Here is an 18,549-nt window from a genome sequence, read left to right on the forward strand (position 1 = left end):
ATGGAGCTATTAGAGATCTCGGAGCCGGGTAAATGATTAGGGGTAATAATGGTGCAATTATTAGTCCGAAACCCACCTTTTCAGCCCACGGACCTAATACGCATTAACCCACTCATTACTGCAACTACATCGTGTAATGGCAATTGGTTGATTTATTACCATTAATATCTAAACGAGTTAAGCATTCATCAATATCGTTTTCATCCTTTTTTTTTATAAAGCTTCTGGATAAAGATAGAATTCGGGTCAATGTTTTGTGATTCGTTTTATAAAAAGAATTTGATGCTTTTGGGGAGGTGCTAACGAGGGGCGCGCACTCTTGAACTTCGGGGTATTATTCATTGGTGAAAGATTATTGTGTGATGGTTTTTCCGAAAGTCATTTGCGATGATTTGTCAATACGACAAATGTAAACAAGACTGAATAATACACGCCCTCGGGGAGGAGATTTATCGAGAGAGGAAATATGAAAAGGGGGAGATTGGGGTGCACAGTTATGACGATAAAGAGATAGATGAGATACGTCGAAACAATCTTCGCATTAAAATATTGTACTATACATATTATAGTACAATATTTCAATGCGAAGATTGTTGCTATGGTTTATCAACTTGATTTCATCTGCTTTAGAATGGTAATATATGACCGATTTTTTTTTTGTAGAAAGTTGATAAATTTACGAATAAAAATTCGAATATATTGAAACCTTCAATTTCGACTTACGTTAATTTCGTGTATTTTCTCTGTCATTTAATTTGTTCATATCTCAGGATGTAGAAGATGGTATACTCTTGGGAAGGATTTCATGTAATAACATCAAATGCCCGGATATCACGTGTCCTAATGACGAGGATCCAGTGATCAGAGATGGCTTTTGCTGCAAGACCTGCCCGTCAGACGGTAAGAGGAATTTATTAACATGATTACTCTCCCGCCTTTTCTTTTGAAACCGTCTATGAATATACACACTCAATTTATTTGATCAAAACTCGTTATATGTGTCAGAAATAGATAAACAAGACTGGATTTGTAAAATTCGAAAAGACAAAGAAATCACTAAAATTTGACAATTTTTTCTTTTCTACTCTCCTATTTTTCATTTTCTGAAGTTGAATTTTACTATTTTATCTATTTATTTTGTTTCCTTCTTAAGATATTGATAAGGAGAAGCCCTCACGAACGAACGGATCTAGCGAGTCACAGCGTCCGGACGATACGGCGTCGACTGAGGGTACGGAAGACACACTTCAGGGAGAAGGTAAATAAAAAAAATTGTTACGAAATTGGTTATTTAATAAAATTTAATTCAATCCTTGACATTTTAACAATCGTCTTCACAAGCATTATGTCCATATTTCCTAATACGGCTAGCTGATAGTTATGTTCAGAGTTTACTTTTGGTAGAAGACATGCAACGACTTTAGAGCACATCTTTATTTCCGAACAAGATAAATAAAAATAAAATCATGAAATATGTACAAATTACTGTCTTATGAGACGAGTTATCATTTTAAGGTAAATGGAAATAAAGTAACACAGTTATGCAAACTTTTGGTTTTGTATTTCATTGCGTTTTCAGCTTTTGTATCGATTCTATCCGGTCGTTTGACATCGGTGAACACGAGAGCGATTTCTCGAGGATCTTTCCTCCTTCTGAATAACAACCTCCACTTCACATTACACGTAACAAGGTAAGATTCGCCAGGGTCTGGTTTCACGAAATATTCATAGAAACAAGTTTATTGTAAAACGTTGTTATCCATGTAACAAATTCAACCTAGATAATTTTCATATAGGCCTCGTCTTGCTCGATCAGAGTTATATAAATAAATCACCATACATCGGTATAAAATAACTTCACAAGCAGTTTTCTTAATGTCAACATTTAATCGTGTATAAAATGTTTGCAAATGTGTTTCTTGTTCGTTTTACAGACTAAGTACTCCCCTCGAAGTTGTCTTTACTGGCGTACTCAATACAACGTTGCACGTGCATACGGTTCGTGATGTTGACTCCGATACGGTAAGTTTTAATATTTGAAAATTTATTTAAAACCTCTAAATAAAACAGCTGCATCAGTGTTAAAAACCTCTTTTTATAACATGTATCTTTGTAGTCGTACAAGTCTTCCTCTCTCACACAACTTTCTATAAAAATTCGGAAATCCCATGAATGGTTAATGAAATTAAAAATGTTTTTTATTGTGTTGCTTTCAAATAGATTTGCGGAGAGTGGAAAAACCTTCCTCAGATTGTCTCACGTGATCTGCGCAACAGGAACATTTTCGTCACACTGACCACCAGGTCACACGAGCATGGAGAGGTCAGGGGTCGACTTATCCCCCATCGCGCACTTTCCACAGGTAACCATTTTATTTTATTTTCCACAAGTTGTTTTAGGTTTAAGTTAGAAGTTTTAGATCTTGTTGCGTTAATGATTTCGTAAAATGCAGACATGATCATAATCTCTTTCGTGAATAATAATTCTAAAGAGTTCATGGCTATTTCGGATGAGATATACATCGGTAGGTCTTTCAATTTGAGACCAGACACGGTCAGGGTCGAGTTGAGCTTTGAGAAAATCCTAACTTTAGACACCATTGCTATGGAAGTATTTTATTCCTTTAATGAAGGTCACTGACGCCCATTTCCTATTAGATTCTAAGATAAAATATATTGTGAGAAAGGTTTTGACCATCAAACACGCCGATCTTATTTCAAAAAGCTTCAAGAAGTTGTTTTATTTTTCAAGTCACGCGTTTCACTGCAAATAGTTCAGAGCCCGCGTCCGTGTTGCGTTCGAAAGTTACTAATCGAGCCACACTTAATTGATTTTCAAGCAACGGCGGGCAAATATTGCAAACTTTTTAAGTTGAATTTTTGAACTTGTCTTTGAAAGTAGTATAATCGTCTGATATGAGTGACGGTGGCCAAAATGCAGAGGAGACGAACTTATTAACCATTTATTCATTTCCGTTAGTGAACCCCACCACTTACCTCAAAGTACATCAGGAATCGGTATTATTTTGGACATGACTTGGCACTTTCCCGTTCGTCATTGAGTTCGTCATTGACAGTGGCTTAATGATCATGCTGGATCATTATCTTTCATATTTTTTATTTTTAGTCGTGGAAGATGCAGATTTGTGCTTGCAAAACAAGGCGCGCCTCTGTTTTTTAACATAATTTATGTTTAGAAATATCATCATGACATTTCGATTTACGATATTATGTACAAATATATGAAGTTTTAGAGACACGGGGTCAGGAGAAGAGGGGCGCGGGGCACGCGCCGGAAGTCTAGTACCTCCACTTTATTTCTTAAAAAGATAGAACATTGTGTATTTCACTGAATTCTTTATTCATGAATCTAAAAAATGAGAGGAAACCAAGGAAACAAATATAAATTCCTGATTTAAAACGAGTAACCTTCTGCCAAATGGATATTCCCAATCCCCGATACGCTCATCCTGTTGACTGCTTGTCGCATACTTCATAATTTAACATGATCTAATTATGAAATGTTGTATCTGATTATGAATATATTTGTGAAAAGGCACGCCATGCATGTTGAATTGAAAAGACCTTTCCTGTCGTATATACTCCTGATATTCGTTGCAATATTAGCAGTCAGCTCTTAAAGCCACAAAATCAATGTGTTTGTGTGGTCTTTATTGCTATGAATTTGTGTTAACTTAGTTAATTGAGAACAAAATATGTTTGCATCTTAATAGGATAACTTACAACAGCTTACATTAGTTAAACATTAAAATTGCCTGTTCCAGTAGTTTAAACAGATTTATAAAACTGATACTTGATAGAAATATTTTTCCTAATACTATATAATTTACAAATATAAAGTATATTATATCATACCTCAAATTTCACTAGCAATTAATTGACATTCGTGGTTGCAAATATCATTCATACTTTGATGACATCACGTAACTTGTGTCTTGTTTTTGTTGCTATTCATAGAATCATTTAGTGTTCTTCTGACCCCAAAGCGACGCAACGGTCCAGTGAATGAAATCTTAGGGAAAGGAGGACTGGTGATGCTCTCATCCTCCAAGAATGGAAACGCCATCAACTTTGCTGCTCTCCTTGATGGTCTAGTAGAGTCAGGTAGGGAACAGCATCTTGTCAAAAAGTGTATGGTGGAAAGATTACAGTGTCACACAAAGTGTCCACAGCGTGTTCACAGTGTATTCATAATTGTTTCACAGTGTTTTCATGGTGTTTTCATAGTGTGTTCACAGTGTATTCATAGTGTGCTGACAGTGTGTTGATAGTGCTTCACATTGTGTTCTCAGTGTGATCACAGTGTGTTGACAGTTTTCACATTGTGTTCTCAGTGTGTTCACAGTGTGTTGACAGTGTTTCACATTGTGTTCATAGTGTGTTCACAGCGTGTTCACATTATTATCACATTGTGTTTTTAGTGTCTTGCTTATTCAAGTCGTTGACATCGCTATCTTATCTCATCTATTCTTTCAGAAAGGACAGAAGACGTCAACATCGTTGTTGAGATCACGAAGAGAAACGATGTCTTGAAAAGAATTGAAGTTGCTGTTGCAAGCGAGGTACGTAACTACTACTCGGTGTAAATGCTTTTAAAATATCAAATACAGTACTTACGATTACATTGTATATGCAAGTGTGTTTATACATAGAAAATGCTAAGTATAAGTCCAAGCTTATTTGAATATAATGCATGAAGTGATAAGAATATATGAGTGAACGCATCTGTAGATATAAGCATAATGATAAGGATAATAATGTGTTGGCCTACAAAGGGAATATACGGATAGGTATAAATACTTATATACGGACGAGGAAAACCAATTCATTAATATAATAACAATTAGAAAACGAAAATGAAGAAAAGGAAGAAAAGAAAAGGAAGGAAAGGTTTTCTACAGCGCTAAATTCGGCCAAGTCAGACAGAATCAAATCTGAACATATCGATACATGATTTACATACAGGCTAATGAATCTTACGTTCAATCTTTTGACATGTCATAAATCGTTATGAATTTCCATCCTTGAATAGGCCATCGATGTGGTGGACGTCGTCGAATCGCTGCCCAGTACGATTAAGAAGGCGATCACGAAGGGACAGTTAAAGATGAGATTGACGGTCGAGGGCCAGGGCGATGTAGGAATGCTTGTTGGCAGCATCACACCACTCAAAACGTGCAATAGTGAGTAGCTCTTACCACCTAGCATGGTTATTAGTGATTAATTTGGACCCTGTTTCATCGTATCCAGTATACAATTCAAGTTACAAGTTCTTTTTAAAGCTACTAATGTTGTGCCAATTCATTAGCCGAAAGCATTCTGATGATTAATGACAAGTTTTGTGGAATGAGTCCAGATTAAAAAAAAAATATGAATCTTCACATGTCGACTGTAATCTAGTTCTCTTATAAATACTGACATAAGAGAAGTAAAATTCTACTTGAACGTGACTACTTGTCATATTGATAGAAAACTGACCTTTGGACGATATCATTGAGTAACTTCTATGTTAATCGAATCGAATCCTTTAACTCTCCTGTCTCGTCCGTTTACAGCTATCCATGCAGTACTATCCGGTAGCCAAGCCCTTGACAGATCAAAGACTACAGGGGCTAGCGGTTCAGCCATTTTCACCCTAGATGACGATGGGACAATCAACTACATGGTTAGTACATCCATTCTTCTAAACTCTCGAGCTGTCATTGCAACCCTGATGGGAATGAACAATTATATACCTTAATCATAGATTAGATGATTGAATATCGGATTAATTGCTGTTTTTATGTGTTTCCCCCTCAAGGTTCGATTGACTGGCCTACAGACAGAAGTCAGCGCCATCACCATTGAGATGCCCAACAGGAATAGGCGAAAGATCGTTGCTGACATCTTCGGAAACTACAGAGATGGAGTGGTGAGGATATCCCTCAATTTGGATCAAAGAGATACCTAGATATCTAGGGGTGCTTGTGAGCTGTTCAGATTCGAGTTGAGCTGTCTCAAACGATGTCAATTCATACTTTTACACGAGAATAATAATAGCAGAGGTTGAGAATTCGAAGAGTGATCACAACATGTGACCTACATTATAAATGGTGTGCTCAAACCATTTATTAGAAATCAAGAACGGCAGCTACAAACTGTCATGACGATCCCTGTTCTTGATGACATTTTATAATGAAACAATTCCATGAAATAATTTTTTTTCCAAAAATGTTTAAATGGTTTTTTAACGGGCGGTTATAGTTAATGAATGTGAAATAGACAAATAAATGTTAATTTATTTTCCCATTTATGATGCAGGCTCAGGGAAAGTGGCTACGACCCAAGCTCCGTGACGTTCAGATGTTCCTTCACGGTGAACTCTATGTCAATGTTGCTACTGGTGCCTTCACCACCTCCGAGCTTCGGGGACGCATCGTTCAACTTGCCTACCAGGGTCATATCAGGAGACACGCAAGTAAGTTAATCATCCCACCGCTGCCACCAAAAAGGCTACATGAAATAGTCATTAATATTACATGATAAATTAGTCATTACTTTTTTTTATTTGTTCTGACTCGAAAGCTTTACAAAGTAAACAACGTCACAATTACACCATAAATATACCAATGCCCATTTGCAGTTGCAGAATAATAAAAATTGATTATCAATTCTGATGTATATGTGATTTTTAATATAGTATTATGCAATAGTCCAAGAGTAATATTTACCAACTTTTCTCTTTTTTCTCGAAAGAAATGCCGATCCAGATGTCAGGCTCCCTTATGGATCCTACCCAGGAGACTGGAGCAGCCGGTCACGCTTGGCTCCTCCTCGATGAAAATTGCTCCCTCAATTACGAGATCGCCGTTGTGGGACTCAACAGCGTGGTCGAAGATGACATCGGGACCGACAGCCCGCCGTCCACGCCTCACTTTTACGCCGAGATCGGTGAAATCGAGAACGGGGAAAGCCGAGTTCGATTGGTCCTGAATGCTTTTAGAGGAAATAGCGTAAGTACCTACTCCATCAGCAATCATAAATGTTTCAGAAATTATTGTCTATTGTTTTTCTATGACATTGCACATTTGAATACATTAATAAGAACCTGATGATAGCAGTCACTTGTCTATAAAGGCTACATTTTTCCCTATGGGTGGTCGCTACAGATGTTTTACTGTATAGGCATTGAATGATAGAATGTAAGAGAGGGTTATCACTGTCGACTATCATACCTTTCTTGAAGAACTCATCTTGATATGTTATGTACCTATCTTCTCCAGGCTCGGGGAACCTTGACAGATGTGAATCCAGGATTATTGGAGAACATGGACAGGGGACAAGCTTTCATTCAGATCAGTACAAAGAACCATAGGGAGGGTGAAATCAGAGGACAGGTGAGTTCCTACAATGGGTGATGATGATGATGATGATAATGATGGTGATGATGATGGTGGTGATGATGATGATGTTAATAATGCTGCTGCTGCTGATGATGACAAGTAGGACTATGAGGCTCATGATTCATGATTTTATTATATCACCAGATCATCTTGCCAAACACCTGTCATGGATCATCCAACGGTAACAACCTCGTCCCCGTCCACGATCCCATGCCCGCCATCAACGTCGATGACGACCCTAACTCCTGCTTCTTCGAAGGTCGATACCACGCCCCGATGTCCACCTGGTCACCGGACTACGACAGGAACTGCACCACATGCACATGCAAGGTAGGGTTTCAAAGAATGAATAAAACCGACATTTTTTAGATTTCAGATTCTCAATCCTGATTATAATCAAGGTACTATGGTTGGCGGATCTTATCATTACAGAGACGTTTGCTTCTTTAGTTTTCTTTGTCCCTTTTGGAAAATTCTGCGTCAAGTTGTTCACATGAACATTTGTACTGTTAAACTATTATATCATTCTAGTTTTCAAGCAATTATGAAGATGTGACGATCGATTTCTTTATATTCCCTCCTCTTTAACAGAAAACAGTGACCATCTGTGACCCAGTGATCTGCCCTCAGTTGTCTTGTGAAAACTCCGTCATTGCTCCCGGTGAATGCTGCCCCTCCTGTCCGAAACGTAAGTTCAAACTCTATTTGTACAATAATTTATTCATATGACCAATCATATTATTCTATTGACCATTTTCCATGAGAGTATTTGGTGTCTTATAAGAACTTGCTGAAAAGTTTGTGCCTAGATCTATCAACTAATTGCATTTTGGGAATCCTGATAGCTAGATAAAGACTATGATACTGAGGATTTATTTCATTTTTTTAAAATGCGGTATGACCTGTTTAATGATTATATCAAAGTCACACTCATTGATGTTGAATGAAAGGGGGTATGGGATATTCGAATGACCCCCAATGAAAGTGTAGCCTTTCACTCTAATTGAAGTTTGTGTCAACTTCGTAGACAATCGAAACCTAAGGATTAGGGCTTGTTAAGCATTGGTCTTAGGCAATGACTGAATTAACTTAATTTCCGACATCTACGCCCGCTTCCTTACCGCCTTCCCAAAGGAGGTGTCCAAGTGCCAGTTCGGGGAGGGAAATGGCTTCGTTATTGGTGTAATCCTTGTCAGGGTTAATACATGCACCCCTATCATCCGCCACATCAGACACACTGCCCACCCCTTTCTGTTTAAAGGATGTGTTATCTGCTAGCGTAGTGTAGATAGCAGTGTATACTGTTGTACACCACCTCCACCGAGTTTGGGATCCTTAGGCAATGGGAACGTTGCTGAAGAGTGCAATAGCATCTTCAATGTTTTCACTAGCAATCAATAAAAGAATGTCATGTTTGATCTGTGGGGTAATGATTAGAAAGGCCAGGAGACGATGGCTATCAGGGGGAGTGGGAGAGACAGGGGAGATGGGTTGGGAGACGACGTGGGTGAGATTGTGAAGACAATTGGAGACGAAGAGAGAGCGAGAGAGAGAGAGAGAGGGAGAGAGAGAGAGGGAGGGAGGAGACAAGGAGAGGGTAGATGGAGGGGGAGAGAGGGGGGGGGGAGATTTAGATAATGAGAAATGGGAAATACAAGTCATAATGTTAATGAAGAGCAGATAAACGATAAGGAGAGAGAGAGACACTAAAAATAAATCATAGGAAGAAAGAAAGAAAGAGAGAAAGAAAGAGAGTGCGAACGTGAGGGATGGGGGTATGTGGGTAAGAGTTTATCATTATCCGTTCAAAATTCAAAGAAAGCGTTTAAGGAGTGCCTAGAGAGGAAGGGACAAGGGAAAAACAAAATAGCGCCAAAAGAGACCGTGACAAGACTCATTCAGAAACTGCGCTTCTCAGCCCTCAGGCTATCGAAACTACTCCATTTAATGAACGGAGATTGCAAAATGAGTTTCAAATTGGTCACAGGTATCATATTTCTAAAATAGCCGTGATTTTACAAATATTTGTTGATTTGCTGTAATTGTACGACCACTTAACAATTTGTCATAGGAAAGAATTGATATTATGGCGTCTCTGTCGGTAAAAGATAACTGTATTAAAAAAGAAAATTGAGTTTCAAGCGGCGATTTCTTACACGCATTATACGAGCACAGATGTAAATTGAGGATTACTTAACAGTGGTAAAAAGACTTGCAGATCTTATTTCTGATCGTGTCTGAAAATACAAAGTTTGTATGAACTATCTATAACAATATTACTCTATAGTGATGTATAATGTATTTATGATTATTAGTAATTCCTGAATATCTCTTGGTTAAGAGCTTATTACATCCAAAGCACTGCATAAAATACAGTAAAGTAACTACACTATTCAGGGTATTTATACTACAAACTTGTAAGCCCAAGTTGCAAAATGGGAAACTGTGATATTCTTCAAGTTGAAATAGGAAACTTATTTCCTACCTGACCTCCGTTTCAGCAGAATATCAAATCACGACGCCTTTTATTACAGACATACCTTGTTTCATTTTGATGTTGCATGCTTATTAGAAGTTTTATTTCATTTATTTAATTTTTATTTCTTTTCCTAATTCTTCTTGGAGCAGCTGAAGAACCTGAGGAGCCTGGCTGCCATTACAAGGGTGACAATAAGGTACATCGCATCGGAACGCAATGGCATCCGTATATTCCCCCATTTGGATATACTACATGCGTGCTTTGTACTTGCATGGTTAGTCTGGAGTTCAGCCTTTCATCTTGATTATTTTCTTTCATTTTTTTATTCTTCTTATTTCTCTAATTTCTCATACTTTTCCTCCTCTCTTACCGAGTGCGGTGCATTTCATGTCAGCATGCTCGCAATTGAAGACATATTTGACGGATTTTTAGTGGCAAAATATTATGCCTTTTTGTGAAATTCTTTGTAATAATGAGGGATTTTGAGAAAATTGAGGTGAAATTTGGGTAACATTTACTCCCGTCTACAAAAATCTGTCCATATAACAACTTGTGGTGACAGTTCTAATATGACCAAAAGTGATACAGTTAGATCTGTTGTCAAGAGTTTTCATGTAGATGGGATTCAGCGCTGTTAGTATTTATATCGGTTCGTTTTTTTAGCCAAAAATTCTCAAATTGTTCATCCATTATTCATCCAATGCGAAGAAAAAAATGTCTTTCATCGGTTTCAAAATTATGCTATGAAGATTTAAGACAGCTCGCCCAACGAAAGGACAGAGCAACATGGAATGAAGTTTTATTTCATTTCTGAAAGCGCGAACAGAATGTAGAGCTTTTAGCGCGATACTTGTGGAATGATTTTTCAGCTATCCTTGTGAAGAAATATAATTTTGATTGATTTTAAGTGTTTTTCATGGAACAAACAGACTTATTTTCATGGACAGTCATTTGTCTATTTACATCTTCTTTGCACTCATTCATTTTCATCTTGAAATATTTTTTTCCATCTTCTTGTTTTATTCTTGTGTCATCATTTGGCTGAAATATTGAGTGATATTTTTCATTGATTTTGATTTCCCAATTCATGTTTCATGTGCGACTGTTTCATGCTTATTTTGCTTCTGACACGAAATGTACATCAGAGCTAGAATCTCGTGTCACGTGGTACGGACTTCACCCAATCGGTTAATTCCGCTAGCTCTTGTGTAAAACTAAGAAGCTTTAGATATCGACTTTCTATTTTGATACATTCTAATGGTATGATGTTGAGGTACCACCATCATGTAACAATAATTCAAATTTTTTTTTAGAATATGCATTTTCAACAAGCAGCTGGATATTTAATCTCCCTCTTCTAATTAAGCGCGATTGAGTGGATCACATTTCCAAGAGATCAAATTTAAGGCAAATCCACCATTGCGCAACAATGCTTCCGCATGTACGTCGAATGTCGTATCTTCTTGCAACAATACACTTGATTACGTGCTCACGCAGAATCACTAAAGATTTTTATTGTACCAATTTCGACGATTGTCAATATCTTACCGTGTTTGTGTTTATCTTATCGTTTATCAACAGTCCGGTGGCCAACTAAACTGCTCAAGACTCGCCTGCCCGCCATTAGACTGCCCAAAACCAATTCGACTTAACGCAAATGATTGCTGCCAAGTATGTCCAGGTAAATCATCTTAAATTCAATATTAACATTTTACACGAAACCCTTCACTAATAGAGCATTATTTTGTATTCAATATTATCATGATTATTACCAGTGATAAATGTGTATTGTAATTGTTAGCACTTGTTTTTTTTTTTTTGTTAAAGAGACAAATAATTTGTTAATTTGTGATGTTTTCTTGTAAACCGAGTACAAGTGTCACCTGACGCCGCAAAACACGATACTATTGAAGGTTTCAAGCAACTTAAGGAATGTAAATCACAAGTTAACCAAGCATGGAGTTGGGGTTTTCTGTAATTTGGAACATTCATAAAATTACTTGTGTTTTTGTCTCATAATATAGAACCAGAGCCAACGACACCACCCACAGAACCACCAGTGGACGACACATTACTGCAAGCCGATGAAGTAGAAAAAGGTAAGTTGTTACCCAGAGTTCCATATTTCCCATAATGCATGTTGAGCAAGTGAATGCTATAGTCTCATTAACGAAACCTACCTTAGATCGATCAGAGATTTAACGTTATTTCAAATTGCATACTATTGGTCGGTTCGGTTAGTTGGTGTGATTGTAGTATGAACCGGTTTGTAGAGTATTACATTATATTTATCTAAATGAAACTGTAAAACTGTAGATCAAGCAGACGGTACGTAATGAAAATGACCGTACAAAAATAGGTGCTATAATGTTCAAGTGCTCTTAATATGTGTTTCTGCACAACATGCACAACATGTTAATCGCCAAACCTTTTTTCATTCCATTCTTCAGTTATATCATTCTTTTTCTTTTCATCCTCTTCTACACCCCCTTTCACTCTTTCATTTTACCTCTTCTTTTTTGTAAAGATTCGTTTCAATTTCCTTTACCAGTTTCTTCTTTTCTTCTTTTCCCAATAAAGCCCATTCCTTTATTCCTTTCTTACTCCGTTTCAGTTAATAATTCTCTCCAATTTGCTTTGCCATTATCTTTCTAATATCAACTACACTTTCCAAATTCTTGAACGTTGTAATACAGTGTAGAATGGATATTGTCGACGAAGGCTGGAAAACACCTTAATTGGCAAACTGAGACATATTATAAATACATGTTGAAGTAAAATTGTTTGAATGTTACATATTTGCATGAAAGAATGTGATAAAAGTAATGATATCAAAATAATGTAATTGCATATTAGTGTACAAATGTATTATGGTGTATGAGGCATGATTATATTGAATGTTCCACCCTCCTATCACTTATTCATATCTTATATGATGACCGAGTCTTCTTAAAACTGTCTTCTTACGTCCAGAAATACGCTGCCCCCAAACTAAGACAGAGCAAATCTGACTTTCTTTGCAAATGTCATAAATGTGACATACCCCATATTCTTTTATTTGATCTAATGGTGTAAACCTTTCATTCCTAGTACATATTCTATCGGATATTCCCCTTAGTCCCTCGCATAATGTTCAATTGTCTTCCCTTGTAAACCCCAGTGCTTACATGTCGCATGTTTCTTGTTCTCGTCTTCTTCTATGTAGGATGTTCGTTCCTCGGTGAATTTTATAGAAATGGCGCCGAATGGCACCCTCTTGTGTCGCCATTTGGTACAATGAGCTGCGTCAGGTGTAGATGTCGGGTAAGCATGACCTTTGACCTTTGTGAAAGATCACCCCCATTTCCCCAAAAGCTTTTATTCAGAATGTTTGTCACACAAAGGAAATGTAAAAGCGTAAATAGGCCAATATTATAGATGTTATCAAATAATTGTTGACGTCATGTTATGTTTGCACGAAATGTTCAAGCAATCAAGTACAGCATATTGTATTTTGTATCCCATTGTTGATAAATATTAAGTAATTGTTTCGTTGGATGATTTTATGTCTGTAAAATCGCTTTATCACATTTATACGAAAATAGGATCAACTCAATGTGTGACACAAAAGCACTTGTTGAAAGTATCATCATGGACCTACTTGGTATCATAAATGTTGTTACGCCATTGGCCATAGAAGTTGTTTGATCTGTGGGCAAATTTGTACAGATTAATCTCTGAGGAAATTGCAATTCTAAATTGCGCCCTCTAAAATTTATTTCATGAATATTCCCGCGTTGTCCTCTGTGTGCGTTAAGCACCTCAAATTGCCAATTTCGTTCAATATATTTTTTCAATTTCTTCTCCTTTTTGCAGAATGGTCAGGCGAAATGCAAGGGAAGAACCTGTCCTCAGCTTAATTGTAAAGAAACAATCAGAACAAAAGGCGAATGCTGCCCGAGATGTAAAGGTAAGATGCAATCCACGTGATTATGTGCTTTGTATGACGGAGTTGTTTGGATTTTCCTTGTATCAATGAAGAGACTTGTACGGAGAACAACATGGTATACATGGGATATTTATAAGAATGACATATAAGAATTAGTAAATAACTAAACTGACAAAGAAAATGGATATATTAATAAAGAAGATAAAGAAGGAAAGATAAATAAATAAATGGTTAGATGGACGGAGCACCCCTGTGACAATGGAGAGAATCGCATGGAAAACAACCTTGGGCCTATTAAGACTATCGTTGCATGCAGCTTGTGCTCAGTATACTGACTTGGAACCAATAAGGATTGTTCTTCCATATTAGCAATTAATCAATATACCTTGTGTTGCGGGGCCCTGGTGAGAGTATTGGGAATGTAAACGTAAAAAATGCGTTGAAGCAGGAATTAAGAAAATATTAGTGAAACTAACAAATTTTATTAATTTTCCTAAATTTGCTCTCATATTTCCACACTACACATCAATAATAGGATTCAGAATAAATTTCGATATTTTTTGCTAACTTTGCTAAAATTTTTTCGTTTCTCATTATCACTCCACAGAAGACACGTTAACAGTACCCACAACATTACCAACGATATTAGAGATCTCCGCGGAGAAGAAATCAAGGAGAAAACCCAAGTTATCATAGGGAAGCGCCCCTTTATATCATTATGAACAAGATGGCCACTCATCCACCTTCAAAAAGAAACAATTGAGATAATTTTTTTGTTGTGGATGTGCCACACTTTTCCCGTGATACAGGGTTGTGAATGCGAAGAACAGAAAGGGACTTTCAAAAGAGGATGAATATTGCGTAAGGTCTCGCTGCCTGATTGTGAGATCGCCAGTGTGTATTTCGATGGCGTGAACACTTCCAACGATTATGTCAGCGAAATGAAGGACCCAGCGAAATAGCGGTATCAAGTTCGCCAAAATGTCATTTAAATTTGTTCGATTGATAGACATTCGCGTTTTGAAGAATGCTGCAATTGAGTGATCGCATGATATTGCTTTGGTGGACAGCAGATGTGAAACTGTTTGCCCATTGGGTTAGAGTTCGAGTTTTGAACTTTTGATGCGGTGTAAAATTCTTATTCCAAAGGTGAAGCATTGCTATTTGGTCACCAATGCGGGCATCATTGTCGATAAGTGGTTTCAGAAAGGACGCCCTCACCAAAAGAAAGTAGGGCATTTGATCAACTGTTCGTAAACAGACCTGAATAGACTTATGAAGACCATGTAATAAACAGATAACATGAGAAATGTAAAACTGTAAAGGCATTTAATACAACTCCAACCTATGATATTAAAATTCCCGTTGTTGAAAATAATGATAATGCATTTTATATAAGTGTTGGGATCAAATGGTGCAAGAATTTCATTATGAAAAGGATTACTCAACCAGTTGGCTCAGTCAAGCTTTTTCTTGGCCCCCAAAATACAGTATTTTATGGAAAGTAGAAAGATGTTTGCGCATATACACATTGGCCAAATATGCAAAAATAATAAAAAAATATTATGTGCAAAATGAAAAGTGTTTGAACATAAGTAAAAGAGAATAAAATAGTATATACAAAATAGTCTTTTGTGAAGAAAGATTTATTCAGACGTAAACTTGAATATATTTTGACATTGAAATACGATGTTCATTACAGGTTATAAACACATAACACTGATATCTAGGGGACCAAATATTTCATCAATGTTCTATGTATTTCTTTTGTTTCCCTTAAACGTGTGTGAATATATTATAGAATGAGAGACGTTCTGGATAAATAGAGAAAATTATCAATAATGTATTCAATTAAAAAAAATGTTTTGGAATATATTTTGACAATCAAATGCTGGTCTATTTTTTTTTAGAAATGACAATTGAATATAGATAATTCGATAAAAAGCATACCAACATCAGACATAAGCAACGGTGACACAGTAATCCAATTCTTAAACGTATTAAACAAACATTCCTTGATAATAATTTTCTTAATGTTTTCCAGAAAATTGTGCTAGCTTTACGAACAGTATGTAAATGAGGATGTAATAAAAATATGTTATTATATATAGCACTCATTAAATACGTGCGTTGTTTATCTAAAAACAAAATCAATCAATCGAGACAACTTATTTTACGACAATAAGAAAACAGGGTGAATTTGCTTGACAATCATATACTATATGTCTGTGTTTAAGGTGTATTAGAAATGACTTGAGTGAAAACAATATTAATAGTACTATGACACATATACTATCCCCGTTTATAGACGGAATATTTCAGTATTTCCTTTGATGAGTTCATCAAGGCAATACGCGATCTTTAATATTTGATTTCCATTTTATTTGTCTGTTTCCGTCAAACGCGTTTTCTTTACATTGAATTAAGAAATGCATTCACAATTGTGGTTTGTTGACTGTATTCAACTTCGATTCCACTTGTTGGTTGCGAGAATAGTTTGAGATTTATAGATATGTTATTTATTCTGTACAAAATGCCAAAGTGTATTCGTGAAATTTTCGCGAACATGAAATAGACTACCTTTATAACACTGATATATATTTTTAAAATCAACTTTGTGTTTCATTGATCACAATGTAGTAATGCAAGTAAATGTATTAAGTAGAAGTGAAATAAAAAGAACATGAAGGTAAATATTTATGATTTTATTCCGTGCGGTTACAAAAATAAATGTATAATAGTATTTGAAGTTCAATCATGTATTTTGTACAAAATACTAGAGTTAAATATGGAATTTAAAAGTGCTAAGTGTTTTAGCCTAGGATGTGTTCCTTTTTATTTTTGTACGAAATTATATATCTCAGAATGGCTAAAATTATTTACAAATTCGACAGATTTTTGTATTTACCTAGTGCTTCGTGCTACGTGTCTTAGTAAATATGAACAAACTTACAGTATTTTTGTTGAATTAATTTATGCTGAATTTTTTTCTTCAATGTTTTTTTTTCTTCAAATCTGGATCCATTGTGTGGATACAGGCGAATTTGTAATACTTTTTTCCACATGGGGCGAATTTTCATTGGTGCAGAGTTGCAAAATTATTGACGTGCGCCCTGAAGGCCATCACACACTCCAAAGTCTGCCGCACAATAGAGGGTCCGACTTTGACCCGATTTTTATAACGCATCGCATTTCGCAATAAATTAATATGAAAGTTCTAAGAAATAAAATGATTTTATTTGTAACTCGACATGATGCTAAAAATACTAAAATCAGAATTCTTCTTTTTTGCAAACCTTTTGGTCGGAGTAAAATAAAACAAGAATCGGCTTCAAGTCGCAGCCAACGGTGACGTCATTACGATTCGAATTGAATTTACATTTTTCAGGGTGGATCGAAATAGACTGGAGTTTGGATTTTCGTATCCATACCACTGTTCGGACATTTTGATCATTAAGATTGTAAAGGTGGGAGTGTTCATATCAAATGCATATACAATTTTTTGAAATCGGATAGCAACTGATCGATTCAAAATTTTAATCTCGGGTTCGTTCCACGATTTAAATCTTCTCATCAATCGTTATAACGTATTATTCCCGGTTCGGGTCGTAGGCGAATCGTATGGTGTGTGGTGGTCTTTAGATTTCTTCTGAGATACAAAGGAAAAATGTTTTCAAATGGAATAAAGCATGAAATTCGCTGCCTCATGTGAAAAGGTATTATTCTTAGAAGAGCAGAGTTGATTGTGTGTAAAACTTGCATAAATTATATATCATGAACCGGTGTATTTAATACAGTATTCTTTGTATTTGCAATGAACCTATGTTGATTTGTGTTGTTCTTATTATTATGCTACGAAATGATTGAAATTGATTATGAAAAATGAATTAAAATGATGTATGAAAACTATTCGATTGGCTAATGTTTGTATTGTGTAATGTCACGATCTCATCTTGCTATTCTACTGACGGGCTAAAGTAGTATGGGAAGTAAAATGTTCAAATTCACATGTAATGCGTACTTTCCATGGCGCATTATTATCATCGCATTCAATTCAAAATATTATATTCTTAAATTCGAAACACAATTTTAAGCTGTTAGACACAACTATACAGGACGAGATATATGTAATATCAAATAATAAATACAATGGCAAGAGATACATGACATAACATTATATATATATATATATAAATAAATATTTTTTACCGACATATAGAAGAATGTGTGTTTTCAAATATCATAAACCATATTTTTAAGAACATCTTTTCTTGTGCGGTTGGAATCAGTGAAGTGAAATGGTCGAGATTTTTCGAGCGAGTAAGTTGACGGAAGTGTTTAACAGATACTCCATCCTTTCAAGATTGCGGTAATAATTTTTTAAACAAAAAGAAGAGAGGAGAGCAAAATATTTCCTGTGACATTACATCAAATCAATACCCCATAGGCCTTCGATACAACGTAGTGTCCACTACTTTGTCATTAAAATTGGTGACATGCAAAATATTAGATAATTATGAGTAATAAGGTAAGTTGAATGTAACCCTCCCATTTATTGTCAATTTATCAATTTTGGTACATTATTTAGAAATTTCAAACTACAGAATTATAAGGAATAAGCGCCGTAAAATCAGAAGTTTATTATCCTTCCTTTTGTTCCCTGTTCTAGCTGTATCAATGTCCCGCCCTCCTTCCCTTCTTCTATCTCTTTCTCTTTCTCACTTTCTCTCCCCAAATCTC

General features: G+C 36.0%; 1 protein-coding gene across 2 annotated transcripts; it reads left to right on the top strand.

Annotated features, from left to right (window-relative positions):
* Positions 1-496: 496 nt before the first annotated feature.
* LOC129275920 (chordin-like) lies at positions 497-17,718 on the top strand. Of its 2 annotated transcripts, none has more exons than XM_064109099.1 (22): positions 497-634; positions 771-900; positions 1,154-1,258; positions 1,580-1,691; positions 1,935-2,022; positions 2,221-2,362; positions 3,978-4,124; positions 4,497-4,582; positions 5,053-5,203; positions 5,576-5,685; positions 5,821-5,931; positions 6,321-6,477; positions 6,756-7,012; positions 7,283-7,396; positions 7,547-7,732; positions 7,994-8,090; positions 10,031-10,155; positions 11,463-11,562; positions 11,906-11,980; positions 13,087-13,184; positions 13,737-13,830; positions 14,417-17,718. In XM_064109099.1, the coding sequence occupies exons 1-22, from the start codon at positions 515-517 to the stop codon at positions 14,503-14,505; spliced, it is 2,694 nt and encodes an 897-aa protein (XP_063965169.1). In that variant the 5' UTR covers positions 497-514; the 3' UTR covers positions 14,506-17,718. The 2 variants fall into 2 exon arrangements, with proteins under 2 accessions (XP_063965169.1, XP_063965170.1); XM_064109100.1 differs by having other exon boundaries at positions 580-601.
* The last annotated feature ends 831 nt before the right edge of the window (positions 17,719-18,549 follow it).

This window comes from Lytechinus pictus, chromosome 14 (assembly GCF_037042905.1).
Source record: "Lytechinus pictus isolate F3 Inbred chromosome 14, Lp3.0, whole genome shotgun sequence".
Classification (NCBI taxonomy): domain Eukaryota; kingdom Metazoa; phylum Echinodermata; class Echinoidea; order Temnopleuroida; family Toxopneustidae; genus Lytechinus; species Lytechinus pictus.